The sequence below is a fragment of the Aethina tumida genome, chromosome 1 (assembly GCF_024364675.1).
Source record: "Aethina tumida isolate Nest 87 chromosome 1, icAetTumi1.1, whole genome shotgun sequence".
NCBI classification, from domain to species: Eukaryota; Metazoa; Arthropoda; class Insecta; order Coleoptera; family Nitidulidae; genus Aethina; species Aethina tumida.
In genome coordinates this window covers 68,407,728-68,431,844 of record NC_065435.1, presented here as the reverse complement: position 1 = coordinate 68,431,844, position 24,117 = coordinate 68,407,728, and the positions used below count along the sequence as shown (strand labels likewise).

The window sequence follows — 24,117 nt, the reverse complement described above, 5'->3', positions numbered from 1 at the left end:
TGTTTCATCGTGCTTTGTTTAATTCCTTTATGAACTATTATATAGCGCCGTTCACAAAAGCGTGTAATTAGAGTGATTTTCGGTCCACGAAGTTGACTATCCCATATATTGGTTAAAACAGAGCTTTGATTAATGAGTTACTTGTGATACAGCTAAATGTGGTTCTATGATATCTTTAATCAAGTCCTTTTGCACATGTAATCGTTTTAGTGTTCTTTGTGTTTGTTCATTAATTTTCCAATTTATTAAATGGTCATATATTTTTCTTTAGTGGAGGTGAAATAGAAATAAAACAAGTTATAAACGGTACAAACTTTTATTAACTTTATAAAGAATATACAAATATGTACATACAAAAGACACATAAAATGTTTGTCAACAACTATAAAACCGAGAAAAGCACACTGACGTTTTGGTACACCATTTAATCTTAAAACTATGGAATATTATAGAAAATTTACCTAAAAACAGAATGTGAAATGAGTATATTTGTACTTGGAGTATTTTTAGTGTACGTGCATCAACAGACCATAACCTGTTAGGTGAAACAAATTAATTTAAAATCAATTGTGCAAATTAGAAAAATGGGCTATTCTGTTAAAAGAACGGAACACAAGAAGCTACCACCAAAAGCAAAACACTATACTCACCATAAATGCTCTTAACGAGAAATTATAAACCACATCTACATTTTAAGTATTTTTGACCAATAGTATAAATAATGTGGGTTAAATGTGCAATTCGATAGTTTTAAGTCCAAAATTAAACTTGAAACATCTTGTAGACAAGATAATTAAGAAGACAACAGAATAGCCCTGTAACAAAAATACATGTGTTAATAATATTTTGAGTTTATATACATAATTTGTCATAATTGCATATTTATAAAGCTAACGATAAACTAATGACAGGCAAGATACAATATAAACATTGCATAAAACTAAAACTATTCGTTCAATTATTGGCTCTTTGATAAACATCTAAACTAATTATAATAAATAATTCACAGCTTTCAGACTAGTGCTTAGACACAGCGCCGGATACAAGTTTGCCCAGCGCATCTTTTAGGAGGTTCGTACCAATATTTTTCAAGGTGTTTCCAATTTGATCGGTGAATGAGGATCCAGAGCTCTGTTGTCCGTATCTGTTGTGGTATTGGTTGTTATTGTATTGGGGATATCCTTGTTGTTGGTATCCACCACCCGGCTGTTGGTATCCTGGGTAACCTATAACCAAACAGTTGTCACAACTATGATGCTATTGGCAATTTTAAATTATTTTACCTTGATAACCAGGATATCCGCCTTGGTAACCGCCTTGCGGGTAACCAGGTTGTTGGTAACCGTTCTGCGGGTAAGGTTGTTGGTAACCGCCTTGGGAGGGATACCTGCTGCCAGAAGGTTGGCCAGGATATCCGGAACCGATTTGACCGCCTTGGTATCCTTGGTGTCCTTGGTAATTGTTCATAGCTGGTCTGACATTAGGTCTCGGCGTGGTCTCCCCTCTGGGAACGTTAGGGTAGATGCTACCGCTTGGTGGTGCACTAGGATTCGAGTTGGGATTAGAGTTGCTTGACTGAATTGGGTTGTCGATTGCTTGGGTGTCATATCCCACGCGTCCCTCTGCAAAAAGTTATTTGTTCATTGTTCAAACATTTATTGAACATTTTTACTTTTTCCAGAGTCGTCTACGCATTTAGGGTTGCTTCCGGACATCTGGCAAACAGTACCCGGTGGACATACGAAAGTGGCGCAGGTTGGACTGTTGGAACTGACTTTTTTACAAGTCGGGTACCTATAATACAAATTTGTAAATTTGAATGTTATTGTGTAATAGAAAAGTGAGATTGGGCACTTACGATCCACACTCATTATCTCTTTTATAATAGGAACAAGGGTCGTTTTCCATAACACAGACTTCATTGCTTAAACATCCAATATCTTTACACGACCTTCCATATTCTGAAAACGAAAACAGACCGTTTATAATAATTGGTTGCACTTTGCATCTATCATAATTGTTTATCTCGTAACACAAAAAACAGTTTAAGCAATTGCACCAATAATCTTAATTTGGGTACCTACAATTTCTGGTCCAGTTGATATCATCAAAACAGGATTTAACAACTGGACTATAATCACTTATCACATATCCAAATCATACATCCTAATACAAACAACCTTCGTTATTATTGCGTCCGCAGAACAAGGTAGGAAGCACAACTCAATATGCGAACAAGAATGACCTTACAAGGTCAACTAATGATCTCATGCCAATTTTATACATTAAGTGGCCTTTAACCAATTGAATTGTTGCATCTAGAATTTCTTTAACGGGCCAATATTGTTTAAATTGATATTAAAATAATTTCACGGTATTGTTTTGTTGTGGTCTTGCGATAATCAAGTTTCTAGTGCAAACAATGCGATTGCAATCATACGATTCGATAGGTTTGTCATTTCAGAGTAATTATGAATACATTTTGCCCTATAATAGACTTAAGTGCGTCAATCCGCTTTGTTTTAGGATGATTTTCCATGTTGCAATTATCCGGAAGGGAAATTTTAGAGTTTGTTTAAGCCGCCATTAAGCTTGTAACATTGTAATCGTTACATTAAAGTTAATTAGTACATTAATTAGCTGTTCAACGAATTATGTCTGCTATAATACATCAGTTTGATGGAGTATTCGCTGGAAAATTACCATTACTTCTGTTTTTTTTTTTGGATATTAGTATTTGATGGAAATGCGTTGTAAACAATCAAAATGTAAAAGACATGTAATTTGTGTTTCATTTAAAATATTAAATTATAAATTTTCTATTTAAAAGGTTTCACAATTAATTATAAAATTACACAAAATTACTTGTTTTAGTGAATATAATTTTAAATTAAAATAACATTCATATTGTTAATTGTGTGATTTAATTATATAACGTTATTTATAATATGAATAATATTGTAGGACGAAAAATTGATAACAATGTTTGTTGAAATGAATTTTACGTTTATTACAACATTTATAATAAACATGAAAATATAAATGTAGGTTTATAAAAAAATTAATTAAACATAAATAAGAAAATCAAATTTGTTATTATTAAAACAAAATTACCATTTAATTAAATAATATTTATTAATAATTTTTATATTCCTGCTGAATAAAGTCGCAATTTGTGATATTTAAAAACTAGTTAGAGTGTTTAAAATGTAATTCTGAATTGTTAAATTTGATCAGCTAATTGATAAAGAGTTAACGTTTTTTTAAATCATTTCAATTTCTTATTAATTTATTCATATAGGAATTTTTTTATTACAAATAGAAGTAGCTAAAGTGAGCTTTTAAAATTATTAACATGCAGTTAACGTTTATAAATTTTAAAAAATGTAATTATTTCTTTTTGATTAATTGACTAATAATATATATTTTTTATGATCTTATACAATGACTATTTAAAAATAAATTCGTGTTCAAATTTGAAATATATTGTACTATTATTTTTGTTGTTATTATTTATAATTAATTACAGTAGTGTTTGAACTGGTATTTATAGAAATTTGTTCGGCCATAAATTAACTCCAGACGAGGGGTAGAGCAATTGAAATGTTGGAATCTGGGATCAATCAGATTGAAACTGCAGGTAGACTGAATGTTATACAAAGTGTTATTTCCCGCTTGTGTACTCGATTTTATCAAACTGGATCTTCTTCAGAAAGACCAACAAGTGGTAGAACAAGGAAAAGTCTACGACCAGTATTGACCCTACAGCGTCTTCCTCGCAACTGGCTAATCAGATAGAAAACGTTACAGATTAGAATTTCGTTTACGAAGGCCATTTGATCATCGACCAATAAGGATTGTAATGTGGAAGTATCATCTTCACTGGCCGGAAGATTAGAAATCATCGAAATGTTTAAGAATATTTACATAATTCAAGAAGTGTTCCATTATGGTATGAGGAGGAATTTGTTTTAATGATCGTGTAGAATACACTGTACACGATAATCAGTCCGATAAATATAAGGGACAAAATTTTCAAGCTGCTATCGGTGAGAACTTAGTTTTTGTTGACAACAATGCTCGTCCGCATCGTTCAGAAACTGTGCTCGAATGATTCGAAACGTAGGTTGGTTATTGAGACCTTATAAGTAACCCCGATTTTACATGACCTAAATTCTATCGAACATGCATAGGGTATGCTAAGAAGTGGCTTCCTAGCTTCGAATTCAGGAAAAATTGAAGTCAGAGATGTCAAGAAGCCATTGATAGCCATGGATATATACAACGTATTAAATTTTATGTATGAATACGTTTGATCATAAATAAAAATTGTTGTTTTATTAAATAAAGTTTGAATTTATTTTACTCTATGTTCCCCTTACATTAGACATAAAAATGCAGTATTAAAATTTCTTCATCACAGGCTTTTTTATGGCTGGTTTTGAAACGTGTGACTTGACATTTATTCAACAAAAGGCCCTCTTTGACTATAATTAGTATGTGCATTATCAAGTTACAAATAAAAAAGTGAAGTGTTTTCGTTTAAAACAAGTTGTATATAGTGGTGGAAGAAAATATGGAATATTTTTAAAGATTTGGTTTTTATCCATAGGCATTTTTTATATCTCTTGTAATAGTGTTAAATAAATTCACAAGCTTGTGTTTACCGTCCAGTATAGTAGTATTGCCGCATCGTTTTCTGTTTAGGTCTTTTTGTCGTAAACGTTTTTTGACTTGGAAATTAATATAGTACTGCCTAAACACTTAGTTTGCAGTTCAATTTGGGAAAATAATAGTTGTACTTCGTGAAAGTGTCTGAACATGGCAAAAACTAAATATTACTCACTATACTGTTTCGAAGATTTTGTGTAAATTCCGCATTCAAGATGGTGGCGAGAATCAACACAAACCAGGACGTTCACGAAAAAACACTCCCAAAATATAATTATAAAAAGGCTCTCCCTTAAAGATCTTTCTAAAACATCAAGACAAATCATGGAGGAAATTTTGACATAATTTAATCTAGATGTTAGCAGCATAACAGTGAGAAATCGTCTTATTGATGTGGGACTGCATGGCTAAGTTGCAGTGCATATTCCCACTTGTCATGGACTCATGGAAAAATGAAACACTGTCTTTTGGAGTGGCGATAGTAAATTTAATTTGTTTATGTCGGATGGCAGAACATCTGTGAGATGTTACAAGATTACCATTTTATATACCAAATTCCTACGGTAGTGGAAGCATTATGGTTTGAGGCTACTTTTCTCGATCCAAAGTTGGATCCTTCATTCAAGTGTGGGAAAATATGGATCGTTTTCAATAGAGGGATATATTGGAAAACATCATGTTTCCATTTGCCGAACAAGAGATGCCACTTTGTTCATTATTCAAGTAAGACAACGATCTCAAACACAAGTCTAAAATTAATGAAAAATTTAACTGTGCTTGAATGGACGCCTCGGTCCCCTGATTTAAATCCTATTGAACTTCTTTATACTATACATTAGCAATAGCAATAAATTCCTGGAGAGACTGATAGATTATATGCTTAAAAAATACTAAGGGATAGAAGTCAAATGTTCCGCCATAATTTATAGAAATATTTGAGTTATGGTTAATTTTTTATGAATATTAATAAAAAATCCAATACTTTTTTCAGACTAAATTTTTTATCAAAAACAAAGAAGTAAAATCCTGTGCATTGTAATTAATAGATCGATCTTGAAGTAATTTAGATTTGTTTAGATTTGCAACAGATTAGAGAAAACATTAAGTAACATTTGTAACAAGTAAATAAATATTCCATATTTTTTTCCACCACTGTATATATTAATATTTTAGGCATTCAAACCAATATTGAATCAAAATCATTTATGCTAAATTTCAGAAATATATGTTGAATATTTCTGTGTTAATAATAAGTTTAAATTATACTTATGGACTTTGATTAACTACTAATTATGAGTTTGAACTAAAATTGTGCACAAGATTACTCATCTTACATTTTTGGATTCTTATTGGTTTGTCATTTTAAAAAAATATATAAATATAGATAGTATTTTACAAATGAATTTATACGACTTAAAGGTATATAAAAATAAAATATGACATTCATTGATAATTCTTAATTAGAATTCTGACTTTATTTATATCATTATAAACAAATTGATTGGAGCATTTTCTAGTAATATTAAGAAAGATAAGAAAAGGGGATAAACATATCTGGTACCATATGTTGTTGAACTTGTTCAAAATTATTAATTTGTGTCTCAAAACGTATTTAATTAAATGGTTAACAATATCTTTTCGAAAAATTTATGTTCCCAAAAGTACGTCCTAAGTAAACATGATACGCACCCCATAAATTATTATGTACCAGGTAGGGAACTCTATATGCACAAAAATAATTACCAACCGGTAAACCAACAGAAAATAAAATATTCATAGTTTGAATTGAATCTATTTGTACGTATAACATTATATTAGTCCAACAGTTGTGTGATTAAGGATTCTCTATTCAGTTATATTCTAAAATACTACTCACTTGAATATGCGTTTCCTAAACTAACACATCCCAGCACGACTATTATGGCACTGTAGACCCACATTATTCCGCCACCGAAGAGCAACTGTAACAAAATCCACAATGTTAACACCGCAATAACACAACACACTGGCTTCGGTTAAATGCCGCAAAAGACTGGATCTGTTATGGTTTTTTATCAATCTGCAAGTCGATTCCTTAAATGAGTTTAGAAGGTCACCGTTTAAAACAGTGTTGATTAGTAAACGCAGGGATTTCAAATATTTATCGGCGCACGTCACTGTTTTCCTGGTATCTGAGTGAATGAGTTTACTATGTGAGTAATTATAATGTGACTGCCAGGAAAATTTTTGTGCGGTTTGACGATTAATAACACATCATATTAAATCCTTTTAGTCGGATTTAAAGCTCCATAAAGAAAACTAAACTGTTTGAACAAGAAAATTTCAAATTAGACTGAAATTATGTCTTCTCAGTTTATCGTTGTCCGACATTTTTCACTTTGTAAAACGTGAAACTCAATTCTAATAAAAAGCAATCACGAGTTAAAACACATGTAAATTGATATACATGCAAAATCAGATTTGTGCTCGTTTTGAAAAAGAAAATTTTATTTATAAAACATCATGCACAATACTTATACGATTAGTTACGGTTTATTTCATTTTACTAATTACAAATGTGCTTTATATACAAAGTGAACATGTTCAAATGCAATTTCAAGTTGATCAAAATAATGGTGAGTGTAGGATGATATGATATACAAAACTCTATTTTAAAAATTATATTATGGACTGTTAAAAATTGAACAGAATTCGATATTAATAAAATAAATGGTACTGGTAATTTTAACTGTATTTTTTAGTTTAAAACTCTAACAAAATACATAATATAAAAATAAATTCTGATTCCTAATTAGTTGAACATAAAACAATTATTGATTTTAATTGTAATTTTTTGTTTATAATTAATTCTTCATAAATTCAAATTCAACAAAAGAAAGGAAATAATTGTGGTTTTAATTTAAAATATACATTAAACTAAATAAAAATCAATTAAGATATTATTGACAACTTTTTAATTACTTTAACTATTCATTCAAACTCCACAAAAGAGATAGAATAACTGTGATTCTGATTTAGAATATAGATTAAACTAAATAAAATTATAGCTATTATTTAGGTGGTGTGACTAAATTCAACATAAATTGACCTAATTTGCTCTGTTAAGATAAAAAATAGGTCCCCAATTAAGATACCATTTCATAACTTATTCATTATTTTAACTGAAATCCCAATATAGATTGAAGTAACCATATTTTTAATAAAAATATTAAGCCATAATTGCAAGCAGAACAGAAACAATAGTAAAAGAATAAAATATAACTTCCTAAGTAACATACAATTTCGGAATTAATTAGTTGTTTTAACTAGAATGTTTAGTTTATAATTCTTTGTTGATCCGAACTCGGCAAAAGAAAGAGATTAATTGTGAATCTAATCTTTGATTTAGATTAAATTATATAAAATTCTAATACATTTAAGTAGTATAACTAAGTTCAATATAGTTTCCAATTAAAATATAATTTCACAACTAATTGGTTATTTTAACTTCAATGTTCAGTTCATATTTTTTTATTGATCCAAACTCCGAAGAAAGAGACTAATTCTCTCATTTACAATTTAGTTAAACGATATAAAATTTTAATAACATTTAGGTTGTGTGAGGAAATTATACATAAATAGATTTAATCTGTCATATTGAGATTCATATTTTCATAAAAAATATAAAGCAGTAATTGAAAATAGTATAAAAGACTAGTAAAAAAATCTAATAGCATTTCACAACTTATTGGTTATTTTAGCAACAATATTTAGTACATTGATTCAAACTCAATAAAAGAAAGAAGTTGGGGTGTTCAACGTAAATTGACCTAACCTGCTATTAAAACTCATATTTTTACCAAAAATATATAGCAATAATTGGAAATAGAATAAAAATCTAATGAAAGAATAAAATAAAGAAGAGAAGTCCTAATTAAGATATCCTCTTATAACTTATTGATTATTTTAACTATAATGTCTAGTTCGTAACTCTTTATTGACTCAAACTCAATAAAAAAAGATATTAATTGTGATTAAAGTCTACAATTTAGGTTAACCTATATAAAATTATAATAACGTTTTGACAGTGTGATTAAGTTCCTGTCCTATTTAAGACTCATATTTTTATCAAAAATATAAAGCGATAATTGGAAACAATAAAAATCTAGTAAAGGAATAAAACAAGATAAGATCCCAATTAAGATACCATTTCACACTTTATTGTTTATTTTAACCGCAATGTTTAGCTCATAATTCTTCATTGACTCAAACACAATAAAAGCAAAAAATTAATTATGATTCTAATCTACAATTTAGATTAAACTATACAAAATTCTATAAAAAATTTACGTGATATGACTAAGTTCAACATAAATTGATCTAGTTTGCCCTATTAGGACTCATATTTACAAAAAATATAGAGCAATTACTGGACAAGATTAAAAGAATAAAAAATAAGTTTCCGTTAAAATACAATTTAACAATTTTTAAATCTTCAAATTCAAATTTCATAAAAGTGAATACATATAATTCTAATTTACATTTTGTAATAAACCATATCAATATTTCATAATATTTAGATAATGTGACTAAGTTAAAAATAAGTCGATTTAATCTGCCCTCATATTTTTAATAAAAATGTGAATTAATAATTGAAACAGAATAAAAAATAGCGAAATAATAAAAGTTGCCAATTAAAAAATAATTAAAAAACATGTTCATAAATTGGTGATTATAACTATACACTTCTGTTCATTAATTGAATTTCAACAAAAGAGAATTTAGAATTTAGATAAAACTATCTACTAGTTATAATAACATTTAGGAGTTCAACATAAGTTGACCTAACCTGGCCCATTGAAACATATTTTTACGAAAAATATAAGCTACCAAGAATTGAACACAGAGTAATAAAAAAAATAGAAAAAGAATAAAAGAAAAGTTCCCAATTAAGATACAATTTCACAACTTGCCATTGCTTCCTTGAGCAGTAAAATTTTTTTCAACACTCTCAAAGATCAATTTATCAAACGAACGAGACCTTTTAGATTAGAAGTCTGAAATGTGCTTGTGCCATTGAAAACTGGCTACCATTACCTAGACGTTTCAGGTCGCTTTTGGCTTTTTCTTTGCGATCGGAACTGGTGAAATGGATCTAATACTTAAATCTCGTTTTACAGTTAAAAGGCCCACTAATTAATTGTCGGGCTAATTGCACGCCGATGATTAATTAGTTTCCAATGTCTGAACAAGTTTATATGGTTACAGTGTAACTGTTTAAAAGTAATATAGGAAAAGTCTGCAAGTTCATAATTCGTCGGATGCGAAGCCGGCTGTTAATAAAAGTGGAATAATTGTTAGTTTCAGCTGTTGCGATTTTACGATTAAGTGTAAAGTACAGAACAATAAAAGCAACCTGTGGCAGACATAATAAATAATAAAACAAATGCAAACTTTATCTTTATCTTATACGCTCACTTCACCAGCACACTTTTCTTGTAATTAATGCATCCGGATTTCAATTTAACACATAAAGGCGGGTGTTAAAATACGCTTTATCAAATAATAATTTTCTACACTTTCAAATATTAGATTTTCTGAAGGTGCATAAAAGACCTGTTGTCATGGTAAACATGTTTTCCGAATGATTTTCCACATACATTCGCGTTGTTAAAGAAAATTTGTTGCATCGCATCTCATTACTTTGGCACGAATACATTCAATTGAGCAATTGAGAAATTATTAATGATGGCTTCTAGAACTTTGACCGATTGTATTATTTATATATATATATATATATATATATATCACATTACTTGAGGTAATACCTATAAAAAACTCTTTACGTATTTGATAGTTTCGGAGATCAAACAAGTTGTGATTGAAAAATGTCTGGCGCAAATAAATAAAGATGCGCTTACATGCGTCGCGTTTGAAGAGAAAAATTTAAATTAACGTTTGATATACGATATGCAGTTTTCGATTTGGTAGAAGTAGCAATGTATTAATTTCTCGAGATGGGAATTTTCTTATGCACGTGCAGTTAATATTCATGATGTATTAGACGTAAGTTCCCCCGCATGTAATATGCGTTGCGCCTTGTGAACTTTATTAGCTTTTTGATTAAGCGAGATAATATTTATATATCATATTGTACGGTGAACAGGACAAATTACAAAGAAACTTAATTTTGAAACGAACGCACGGCACACGATCGCTTGTATTCATTTTATGTTGTTGCAACGTAATTTAAGATGGCAATCCATTTTAATTAAAAGCAACGTCTTAACGTTAATCTGACGTCATCTAAACGGAAAGATTACCGCAGACGAAATGCGAAATCGTTCCATGTCGCGGTTTCGTTTTCATGATGCGATGCGTCTTTTCATCCGCCACGGGTAAACAAGATTTTAACTCAAACACTGACTAATTCATTACTGATACGTCTTTGTGTGTGTGTGTGTATGTAAGTCTCTATTTGACTTTATATAAAATTCTACTTTATTTGTGTTTTAAATATGGAATGTGCATATTTTGTTTGACTACTAGTTTCACCATTATTAAAAACAGTGCATGATTATATTTTCCTACAATTTGTTTATTTAAAAGCGAGGAACGCCGATTATTATCACAAATAATAATTATATTAAAATCAATTAAGGTATTTTGTATTTTTACAAGTTTTGCAGTTTTACAAGAAGATTGAAAAAAAACAATCCTACGTGTTTTTGGTTTTTACAAATATTTTTATTTCCTAACCTTCAGGTCATTATTAAAATTGATATTTATCGAGAACTAAAAGAGATATCATCACTTATAATTATCACAAATTATAATTATATTAAAATCACTCAAGATATTTCCCATTCTTACAAAATTCTTTTATGGTACAGCACTTTCCCAAAAAATCAAATAAAACATAAATTTTCATATTTATTAATTATAAAAAATATTATAATGGACATAGACACTAAAAAGTGAATTATAAATAAAAAATATACAGTGGTGTTCCGATCTTAGATGGACTTAACTTTACTTAAAATTATATACAGAGTGATTCATCTAAGTAATTCAGTATAGTTTACAGTTATTGAGAACTAAAATGGATATAAATAGTGATGTTATTTATTTTACAATGGTCAATGTTAATTTAAGTGCAATTTTATGTAAAATTTTAGACATATTCCATTTTTTCTATTTTCATTTGTTTTTGAGATATTAAATTTTGTAAACATTAATTAATTTATTTTATACGAGGTCGAACTAAACCAGAAATGTCTGTGTCACTAACAACTGAGAGTTCATTCTTGGTATAATAAGAGTTACTACAAAATACTAAAAAGGTATTTGGTATATCCCTATTAAATGCCACTAACTGTCTTCTTGTAAACGAAATGACCATAATTTTGACTGACTGAAAATCTTATATTCTATTGAAATGTTATAGTTAAAACGAACAATTAACGAGATATTTTAAAAAATTCAAAAAAATTGCTAATTGACTCGTGTATATAGTCAGAAATTTGGTTTAGGTGGTTTTAAATTTATTTTAAATATTTAGTTTATTTGTTTAGAATATAAAATTAAGTTGACCCAAAAATTATACAATCTCAAACAAACAAATTTGCACAGACTTATTTATATGTATTTCCAATAATTTCTATATTAAAGCACATCGACCACCCAATGAAATAAACCAGGTATATGATGTTGGTGCTGTGAAAAAAGTCTCTCTACTGGAATATTAAAAAGTTCTCCGAGATGGAATGTAAGGACTGCGTTACTACATTAAAAATATTAGATAAATGATATAAATCATACTTTTTTCGAGAGCTACATTGGTTTAAGATATGAAGCTGCTATCCAAAAGAAAGAAATGTTGACTTTGAACTACCTTCGATATCTGAATCCTCCCTTAATGGTTCTAAAGAAAATTTAGATTCAATTAAATAGCCACAGTGAAACATTTCCTAACTGTATGATTCAGTAATTTTTGTCTAGCTGAGCAACTCTTAATTCAAAAAGACATTAGATATAGGCTTTGTAGGTTCTGAAAATGCAGAAATTTATCTCGATTTATAAAACTAATAAAGTTTAAAATTGTTCTTTATTTTTTCTTTACTTTTACATATTTTTAACCAATTTTAAAATTTTTGAAAGTTTCTGCCGGATCGCCCTTGATAGTAGTAGTCATATACCATTTTCCAAATTTTTGGCAATATTTCTGAGAATAGAGAATAAAGTCGAATGGTGTAAAAATTTGATAGTTTTCCATTCGAAATAATGGTAAAAAGCTTATTGAAAATATTTTATTAAAATAGATAATATCACTATAATGCTGTAACTCGAAATTTCAAATTGATATCTCTTTTAGTTCTCTGTAAACCTATAATAAATCAGTTGGTTAAATCACTCAAGTATAACTGTATTTTTTTTAATATTTAAATTCAATATATAGTTTCTTTTGATGTTTTTGAATATTCGTTCACATTAGTTTTATATTAATTAGACTACATGACCTCTTATGTATTCATTAGCTATGCAAGATCAGTTTAAAATATGCAAAATAGTAGTTCTGAATTGATAATTATTCAATATTTATTATGAGTAGAAGACTTTTCTAGAAAAGTGATGTCACTGCAAACTTTAAGGGCCAGATTCAACGACATCTTCTTTCATGTTGTATTGAATGGAGTGTAATTAATTTTGGTAAAATAGAATTTAAGACAAATAGTTATTGTATAGTGGTTGAATGTATCTTAAGTCTTCCGGACAAAGTGCATGTTACATTGAAACGTATCCGAATCCAATTTGGTAAATTGATTAGCAAAACCTATTACTGGTTCGGCGGCGAGTTCTCATCACATTAAAGACAGAGCCGGGCACTAATGAAGACGTTGAGGTTAAATAATTCTCGCAATACGCATAAATCAATATTAATAGCAATTATAAATCCTCCATAATTGTTCTCAGTGGTCATATAACAGGACAGGGGACGGGCCAATATATTTCTATGCGACTTCCTCGAGTAGATCGTTCAACTTTTTGGTCTATTAATATTGATTTTGTCGATTGTGCTCTCAGTGGGGTTCGGACAACGGCCGTAAACCCATTGTCGTGCTGTGTTCTGTAAACCTCTTAGACCTAACAAGCTTTAACAACTTGATTAAACTAACACGGCTTTTACACCTAATTACCTAACAATGCACTGTCGAGTTTCCAACGGTTTATCCAAAAATAACTTCTTGCGGTTTCGAGTTTCACTCATCTAAACTTATCGCCGCGTTTTTGTTGTTACTTTAATACTCGTGTGTGATTAGCAGTTACTCTAGACGAGATACCTTCTTATGAGGGCTTCTTGATGATACTCCATAATCGTTGTAGGAACATGTTTAGTTCTGAATGAAGCTTTACTAAGACAAACTTCACTGCAGATCACTGTTTAATTACACAACAGTCTGGTATTAATGGAGTCTTGGAGTTATAACTTAAGACAGAATACTGAATTTTATTTTTACACAATGCAATAACGAATATTAATTATACATTAAAATAAATGAAACCTATATGTTATCCTAAAATCTATTACATTTCAAATCAACGTCCATTTTGACCATAATTTTGTATTTTAATGGAATTTGTGAACAAAAATGGAAACAACGCAATTAAATTTCTTTAATTTAGAAGGTTATTAATATACTATTATTTGTTGTTTTCAAGAAACGATAATTTGCTATTTCAAATGAGATACCTCGTTTATTTTTAGATTTTTAAATTGATCGTGAAATTCAGAATAAAATAGCTGTGCCATAAGTGAGATAAGTTTTGGTTATTAATATTGTATTGTTTTGAATGGAAATCATCTTATTCAAACAGTAAATATCTCAAAAACGGTTGGGATAATCAAAATTAACCAAATTAACCATTTTTTTAAATTCTACAAAGAATAAGGAAAGCTTAATTGTATTAAAATTATTTAGTCGCGTAGAAAATAGAGCGAGAGAAAGAGGAGACTCCCAGAATCTATGACACTGAAATTATTATTATTATTAAATTCATTTATTACTTACAATTGTAGGAATGTATTGTACATACCATACGAACCATTATGGAAATATGAGAAAAAACAATTTTTGAATTTTGTATTTATGTTAATTCAGGAAAAAAATTATTTAGAATTTTTTCACGATTGGACCTCTCTCAAATTTTGACCAACTTTGTATATTCGTTTTTAATTCATTAGCATCTGAAGCTCCTCGAGGCTATTTACAGGGTACCGTAGACTAATGACTTGAAATATACCCAAGCAAATAAAACTATGATGATTTTGTAGGTCATAATTCCATGCATCTTCGTAAATGCTTTTTAATACCAATCGAAAGTGAGTTGGTGTACCATTACATTGAAACCACTTGTTGCCTTTGGTTCAAAGGAATATCGCTCAAAAATTACACATTACATTTTTCAGGAAGTTTAGGTATGCATTCTTTTTCTGTGAATATTTTGTACTTCATTTCTATTTAATTATTAGTACGTTGTCGTTTTATTGGAGAAAGTATATTTTACTGTAAATAATTATAATAAAAAAATCGATATCTGTCAGTTGATTATAACGTACTTCAAAAGATTTAATGTAAAGTGAAAAAAAATAATAATGCATCTAAAGAAATGTAAGTTCAAAAAATTTTGTTTATTGTTAAATATAAATCAACAGCAAAAAAAAAAAGATTTATTCTGTAATAATAAAATGTAAGAAATATGATACTTTTCCAAAGTTTGTTTACTTAGAAGTGATATTAGTGTTTGGGCGGGAAATTTATAATCAAATGATTAAATCGGTCCAAAATAACGATTATTCCAAAAAATAAAATTGAAGTAAACATGTGATCATAATTTAATTTTCTTTCTACTCTGTTACTAGAGTCGAAAAATTTAATTCAGATAAATGAGTTTAAAGTTAGCCATTCATAATTTAAAAATAATCACCAATCCTACTTTCCACATACACACACACCCACATCACAACTCGGTAATTATTTCATTAACGAGTATGTCAACCGTTTTATCTAATAGATTTCGACTCGCCAGCAATTAAATTTACGCCGTGCTAGAGCGAAGCTCAGAAGTTTCCTGACGCGCGGATTAAAATATCAGCATCGCGTTTTAATTTGTTTTTCTGTAATCTGACCTCAAAGCGCCCCGCGATTATGAATTATCGCTGCACCCTTTCCTAGGGGACCATTAAAAAATCGTTAGTAACACATAAAATGCGACAAGATTTACGGCTGATACAGTCAGAGTGCAAAGAGATTGTGTGTTTGTTATTGGAAAAAAATTTAACGTTGGAAAATTGTTTTCAACTCAAAGTTAAACAAAGTTCAGGAATTAAAAAAAAACCTTGAAAACTATTGAATTTAAAAACAATTGAACGTTGTTTTTATACTCAGTGACATAGAGAAAGGTCATAGGTATCCATAAGAGGACAAAAACTGGTACGATTTTGAAGATTGTTTGTCGAAAAGTTTTAGAACTACACTTAATTTTATACAATTTTCTTGTGTGGTAAATTCGCATAAAGCTGACACAATTCAGTATTCATTTTAATTTTGTTATGTTTAAAAGATGCTGTTAGTATGAAGGCGAATAATATCTAAAGACTACATTGCTTCTTAAAAGAAGTTGTTGGAGAGAGTGGTCTTATGAAATTCGTGAACGATGGGCTAGAGGTTCAGAAAAATGTCTGGCGATAAACAAACGTCAAAAGTTTCATATTAAAACTGTGGATATCGCTTTAAGACCACTCGTACAATTGCCAACTAGAGGTTTCCAGAAAAAAGAAGGCTTTTCTAATTTTGTTTGGCCATGCATGATGGTCGGGTACATGTCAGAAAGCACAACAAAGAAAAGAGAAATTCACAATTCTTTGTCAAGAGGTGTGTGTTAATATGGTAGTCTGTCACCTTTAATTCTTATTGGAGGTGACAGACATAGGACATAGGATATTGTTGAGACTTCATTTGCTGTTTTCAGGATCCTTCAGGATCCAGTTTTACAACAGAATAATGCCCGTATGGAACTATGAGTTCTATTTCTTATGTAACTGGGAATATATAGTGTTCAAATATACAGTCATGGTCAGCCAGTAGCAACTTTTTAAAATGTTAAATATTTTATTAATAATTCTTTTATTTATTGCGAACTGTTAAAATAATATTTAATTTAATTTTACGATGTCACTTCGTATAATATCCTGTTTGTTTTATAATTTTGACCCATCTATGTGGCATAGATTTGATCATTTTCCGAATATACGCCTATATTTCTTCAAGCTGATGATATAAACGTGATTATAGGGTTGATGTCTGGAGATTGAGATGAGCAAGAAAAAATAGGTATCAGTCACATTAAATAATTATTGATTTTATTATCATTCACATCTCACACAACTTAAGTTCCTAATTATTTGAGCCAAATAATTCTTACTTGCTCCCTAATGTGAATAGTGGAAAACATCAACCATTGTTTGTAATTTTCTTAGCTACACAATATAATTTTTAACAGTTTAACACGTTTTTGTTTAATGAGGTCTATTTAGTATGTCTCAGTATACAGATAGTTTTAACAGCCTTTTTTATTGTCGACAACTTGGTCTATCTTGAACTGTTCATTACGTCCCTTATGTACGAATTGTTTCATTTTGTTGCACAATTTATATTCTCAAGTGAACAACAAAATTGCAAAACGACCACTTGATTTTTGAAGTTTAGCCAGTGATGAATTTCATCTGGCTTAAAAAGAAGTGGTTTTAACTCCACTACAAAATCAAAATTAGTTTCAACCATTGACGGTAGTTACTTGGTATATAAAGACACAGCAAACTTTTGATAACGCCATACTAATTGGTAATTGTCCTTTGATGAGCACAGAATGGCCATATTTATTAAAAACAAAAACGTAACAGTCTATTGTAGTTTTGCTTTGTTTTCTATTTTGATGGCGGAAATTTAATAAAGGAATTCACCCTTTACATTTCAATTACTCGGCAATTAAATTAAATATTGTATTTTAATTAAGTCGAGTGGCGATATCTATTGAATCGATTCGTTGGATTTTACGTTCGTTTCGCGTTAATTACACAAAGAGCCTACCTGCTCGTCGTTTTGATTAAGATTCAGTCTAGATGTAATTAATAATGGTAATTCCGTTTGATATTAAATATTTTGGCTGAATACCGCGCCAAAGTGCTTTTAAATATTATGCAAAAAAAAAAAATAAATAAATAAATAAAACAGAAGAACGATCCGTTCGAGTCACATCTTCCATTTTGGAATAAAAATATATACAAGCTATTTGCTTTGAAAAATTGAAATTTGTATCGCCATAAATATAACTTTATTCGTGAGTTTTAGCAACTCCGCAGACTTAATCAATATTCCACTACAAAAGTTTGTTTTTACGTAAATAAAGCAAACTCGGAATTTGTTTTGTATGAGAATTTATACATACACGCTTGATACGCTGATAAACTCAAGTAATTTTCTGGAGTTGGAAGCAGGGGGAACTTTCTCAAAGTAAAATCTTGTTAATTTTATACACCGTAAAGCGATCATGCAAGTACATTTAATTGTTGTCGAAGAAAAATACGTTAACAAAATTTGAATTTAAACGCCAGATCCGTCGCTATTATTATAACGTCCTCATAAACAATGTTATACACAGCCGTAATTAATGTTAATTCACGTAAGTCCGGCTAATTATTTCATGCAGAATAATTCTAGCAATAATTATATTAACTTAAAACCCCAGTGATTACGGTGTACGTTGCAAATTGAACAAAAATTTTACATTGCATTTTAAACACCGCGAAATTAGGTTGCACATTAAATTAATGACATTAATTTATGTAAATTGACTGGCAGTGAATTTGCAAACTTGTTTTTAGTTAACATTAGGCACCGGCATACGATGTGGGCATCATTAAATTGAACGGCCAAATTTCATTATGAAATCAGTTCCATCATTATTTCATGCAAAATAAACCTCTAATGATAACCCAAGTAAATTAAATTAAATATACGGGTTTTTAGATATGAATTTATGGGAAGGCACTTCACATAATTAATAACTTGCATGGGACTGAGAAAAGTTTTACGGCAAATTATAATTAATTATGGAAAAAAAAGTTTTTCCAACACATGTGTTGATTGACGTGCTCTCGTGAGTGTTATTTAATCAAGTTAATTAAGGTTTAAATTTTGTACATTCTTGGATAATGAAAATGAAACTTGAGAGATGCTATTTCGTGCCCTTTTAATGGTGTATTTGATCTCTTTAATTATCTTTAATAATTAATTTTATCCTCTTTAATTTTCTGGTAGATATTACAAGCTTTTAGTAGAAATTGCTTTTTTTCTCGTTGATATTTAGACACACCTAATATTTCTGGCTATTTCTTGATGATAGTTCTCAAACCGAGACACGAAGACTTTCACTCTGATTAAAACAAATAAAATGACAAGAATTTAATATGTAGTTAAATTATATATTTGATTTTTAGTTTTTTTTTTCCCATTTTTGATATTATGTTCAGAGTGGAGGGCAACTGTAGATCGAGAAGAATTATGTTTCGTTAGGAATCATGGATTAATTTCCAAATTCGGATGTGGTAATTGTATAGAACTTGAAATTTAGCCAGTTGTAACTCTGTGTAACTGTTTTTTATTCCATCCAAACGAATTTAGTGTCGATAGATATATAATTGAACGAAATATAATATAATTATAACATTTGAATCAGAATTGCTCTTCACTCACGAAACTGGTTTAAATTTAATCATAAATTGAAAAAGAGAAATATACTGTTAACTAGATAAACGGAATACACACGAGAAGAATACGATAAAACACTATTAAGAAAAAAGAAACAGAGAAAAGTCGGATCAGGATGAAACTTGTTGCTTTAAACGAACAATAGAACGTTTTGTTTATAAAAAAGTGTTATTTGATTATTTTTTGACAGAGTTATAATTACTTGAAAAAATATGACATGTTTTTAAAAGTTTAATATGTTTTAATAGTTTCATAGTAGAAAAGTGGTCGAAACAAGTGTTATAAAAAAATACAGTTGTTTAAAAATAATTAAAACACTCTGATTATGGAAACTAAAATATGAAAAGTCGACCTATGCCTTTTTACATTAAACGAATTATGAATAAAAGTTTTATTAAAAAAATGACAAAAAATTAAAACTGAGAATAATATAAGAAAAATAATGAATAAGACATACTTTTTTAAAATATTTTTTGTAAAATTCATTTATGAACATCTTGAAAAAAAATGAGTTATTTACTCAGTTTTTGACAAAGTTATAATTACAGTCGAAGTTCGATAACTCGAATCATGATTTGCCAGAAAAAAAATCGAGTTATCAAGTAAAAATTACATATAATTTTCACCCAGAACTGAACCAATTTGATTCGAGTTCGTCTGTATTTGAATGTTTTTGAAAAATTTATATTTTTTATCGTAAATAAATAAATAGCATAGATCAAAAGTAGGAAATATTAAACCAAATGAAAGTTTTATTTCTAAAAAAAATAAATGACAAAATATGAAAAATTAATGTATATTTTTTTAATGAAAAGCTCAAAAATCCTAGCTTATGAAACAAATAATAAATAATATTTTTCTGTAAAATTTTTTGAAAAATGAACAACTTAAAAAATGTGTCACTTGCTCAATTTTTGATAGAGCTACATATAATTATTTGAATGTTTTTTAAAATTTTATACTTTTCTAACGTTTTAGTAAATAAATTTGAAAAAGGGCACAAAAACATGCTTAAGTAACATACTATAACACATAAAAAATTCAGCAAAATCCAAAGGTGGTTAGAACACCTTTAATTGTAAAAAATAACGTAGGATAAGTCGGCCCATGGTGGTGGGTCTTACATTAAACGAAGGATTAAAGACAAAAGTTAAAACTGACAAAATTTGAAAAATTAATTTATATACTTTTTTTGAAATGAAAAACTTAACTAACATTTAAAACCATTAGCAACTACTTTTTTAAAACGGTTGTGAAACTAATTTAAAAATGAACAATTTAAAAAAGCTATTTGGTCATGTTTGAATTACCACTGTTTGAAAAAATAAACGAGGTTGAAAATTTATATATATTTTTTTGAGTACAAAAATTTGAAAAAAAAAACATTTAGTGTTATAAAATTATTCCATATATACATGGCAGATAATATTATTTTGAGTGTAGAATTACGTCACAATACCAGCAATTACAACTTCAAACATTTAAGTAATTATTTTTCAGTAAATTTCGTATGAATCCTTGGCCTTTTGATGTCTACTATTTTGGAAAATATCCAATATATATTAAAATTTATTGTGAAGCAGACGGTTTGTTTATTCCAAATCTTATCTTTTTTTAGCAGTTCCAGTTAATAACTGCTCTTGACTGTGTATTCTATTTTTAATTTATTTTTTCTAGAAAATTCGACTTCTTATTAGGAGTTTCTAGATTTTAATAAAATTAACGAGATACTCTTTTATTGCCTTCCGTAAAGTTATAAATATTAATGTTTCCTATTAACCTTGAATCAGGTTTTATATATGGATTTAATCTTGAAACGCATAACGGTTTAAACAAAAATTAATATAAGTTATACAAACAATTTTTGTTTTACTTTTCTTATTTATGCATTGAAGTCATCATCTTTATTGACAGAAATCAATGTTTACTTGACCTTACAATTATCGATAAGTTCGATAATTTGAAATATAGAAGAATTCATATAAAAGTGATTTCTTAGTACACTTATTTATTAAAACAAATTTGTTGAACAGATAAAAGTTCAATATAAAGAAAATATTATATATTGTTAGCTGATGCTTCTAAGAGCATTTAGATAAAATAATAAATCGAAATATAATTCAAGTATCAGTTCAAACATTAAAATAATGTACATAATAAATGTTTATAACTGACCTTGTAAAATTTAATTAATCGATTCTCATTAGTTGCAAGAAAATTGAAAATAAATCTGTTTACCATATTTGGTTGAAATATTTTTGATTGCTAATTTTTCATATTACCCTACCATAAATGTAACAATCTGTAGGCGGAAATATTTATGTCGCCATAAAACTTTTCCTGAGCCATGTGTCATTTCATTATTTGAAAAGGGGCTCAAAACAAACAATTTCTTTTGGGGAAAAACGTTACTTATTTTTAAAAAAATATTCATTCTAATTTTTTACTGTTAATCAAATAATCGTCACTCTTCGTTAATTATAATTAAACTTTTAATGTTACGAAATATTCCCACATTTAAGTATAAATAAAAATAAATACAAACACATTTTTTGTACAAAACTAAATTAATAGCTGTTGTGAAAGCCTCGTCATTAGAACCACTGTTGCGTAGGTTTTGTTCTAAATTTATGAAGACAAATATCCCATTTAATATTTACACATGTTTGCACGCTAATTCATCAACGGACGAATCAATTTTCCAATAATTCCTTTTCGTTAATAAGAAATGACGATTACATTTCTTCAACAGATAATCAATAATTAAAAAACTGAGGCATCTATTCATGTGCCCGACACAATTTTATCTGGAACGAAGCGACTGTCGTTTATTGATTAACAACTTGTTCAGGCGTGTGATGATCTTTAACCTATTGTAAAATCGTCCCAGACGCCGCTTTGCAGATACACAAGGCATTTAAACTTCCAATATCCAAGTCAAATATCGGCGGTTATCTGGCTTCCGTTCATGTTTGTATCAGTTTTGAGTGGCAATTAATCAAGGTGAATTAAGGGCTGCCTAATCTTCATATCGCATGAACAAACACAAAGGAAAGCTCGAAGTTTGTTCAACTACGTTGTGTACTCTTCAACTGTTGAAAATTAGTTTGTGAATTCTGAGCAAATGCCACAAAAATTTGTTTTATTGGCTGTGTGCACAGGAGTCTGCTATAAGAGGGTCACTTTTTTATCTTAGTGTTGTATGTGTATAGATTTTGTCTACACATCAACGAAAAATTCCCAAAATTTTTAACTTGATAAATGTTTCATAAAAAACAAAAATTAAAAACTGACAAAATTTGAATATATATATAAGTAACAAGTAAATAAATATTCCATACTTTTTTCCACCTCTGTATATATATTTAATGAAAAACTCAATTGCTATAAAATGATCACTTTAAGCTAATTTATAACGGACAAGGTGATCATTTATGGGAAATTTAATTCAACAGATATATAAAAATATAATAAATATTTTTTAAGAAACTTCGGCTTCAACAGTTTAATAACAAACATCAAAGTTGCTATATATATATATATATATGCCTAACCTAACCTAAGTATATTAGGTAGATGAATAAGGTTAATGGAGCAGTCTACACTTCTATTTATAATTTGGGTTCGTTTCTTTTTGTTTCTTTGTACAACAAATTTAAAACAACCGAAGTGTGTCATAAATGACTAAATAAATTTTAAACGTCGATTTCTTCGAAATGCCCATTAACTTTTGCCGAGAGGTAACCAATTATCAATTAACTTAATTGCAAGATATGTATTATTGGTTGTCTCTAACTCGACAGAGCCAAACAAAAAGATTTAAGATAAATTAAACGTATGTTGTTTAATGGATATCCCCCATCGAAACACATCAATCCATCATTGTTATTGTCGCCGTCCATCTATTGTTAGAAACAACCGTTCCACACAAAACAACCTTGCCGCATTTCAGAAAAACTCGTGCGACCTGTACCGATCTGGCCGCTGTTTACCATACACAATACGGCCTTTATCCGCATCGAAACGACCCCGCACACTGAAATCCTGCAAACGGTTCGGCGGCAGGGTACGCGTACGAACCGAAAACGGTTGCATTACCTTAATGAACCGCAACAAAAATCCCACAAATGCGACAAACGGCAAACACAATTTGAACACACAACACACCAGACACAAACTAACCAGTGTTTTATTTTAATTTCGTTGTGACAGTGCGCAATTCTGTGGGACTGTTATGACGTGAACGACGTCACCGTTTTAGTTTGCTAGTGGGGAACTCAGCCTTCGCGGCGGCCGCCTGCTAAAATTAGAAAGTTCGGATCGGTAATTCCTCCGCCACCTTCGTTTGTTCTTCGTTCTGATTCCATCGACCGGATCTTACTGTTTAATTGCACGTGATCGATAATTGATTCGAAACGTACCTCGATAATTGTCCGTTTGTTTTCTACTATAGTTTGTTTTCGTTTATTGTTGATTATAACACTGAAAAATAAACAAAATAAATTAAATGCTTTACTAATTGTTAATTGTTTCGGCATCTTATTTATTCTTCGTTATTTTGTTTACAGGAGATGTCATCTTTAAGCAATGAATAGATCGCGAGAAATTTAAAGCTTTAGATGTAGTATACAGTTGTGAC

The 24,117-nt window shown here is 29.3% G+C and overlaps 1 protein-coding gene across 3 annotated transcripts; it reads right to left on the bottom strand.

The window, feature by feature from the left end:
• Positions 1–297: 297 nt before the first annotated feature.
• Positions 298–23,733, bottom strand: LOC109599957 (uncharacterized). Of its 3 annotated transcripts, XR_007548875.1 has the most exons (8): positions 23,577–23,733; positions 6,548–6,632; positions 1,859–1,961; positions 1,673–1,794; positions 1,284–1,622; positions 1,080–1,226; positions 651–815; positions 298–461 (listed from the first exon to the last, which is right to left on the bottom strand). XR_007548875.1 is itself a non-coding variant. In XM_020016028.2 (7 exons), exons 2-7 carry the CDS (start codon positions 6,609–6,611, stop codon positions 763–765), a joined length of 828 nt encoding a protein of 275 aa, XP_019871587.2. In that variant the 5' UTR covers positions 6,612–6,632; positions 23,577–23,733; the 3' UTR covers positions 298–762. The 3 variants fall into 3 exon arrangements, 2 of the variants coding, with proteins under 2 accessions (XP_019871587.2, XP_019871577.2); XM_020016028.2 differs by having other exon boundaries at positions 298–815; XM_020016018.2 differs by having other exon boundaries at positions 298–1,226.
• Between the last annotated feature and the right edge of the window lie 384 nt (positions 23,734–24,117).

Coding starts and splice junctions, on each gene's coding strand:
- LOC109599957 (XM_020016018.2), bottom strand. CDS start 6,611: ATGTGGGTCTACAGTGCCATAATAGTCGTGCTGGGATGTGTTAGTTTA. Junction 1,962..6,547: donor TTTAGGAAACGCATATTCAA/GTGAGTAGTATT, acceptor TTTCGTTTTCAG/AATATGGAAGGTCGTGTAAA. Junction 1,795..1,858: donor AGAGATAATGAGTGTGGATC/GTAAGTGCCCAA, acceptor TTTGTATTATAG/GTACCCGACTTGTAAAAAAG.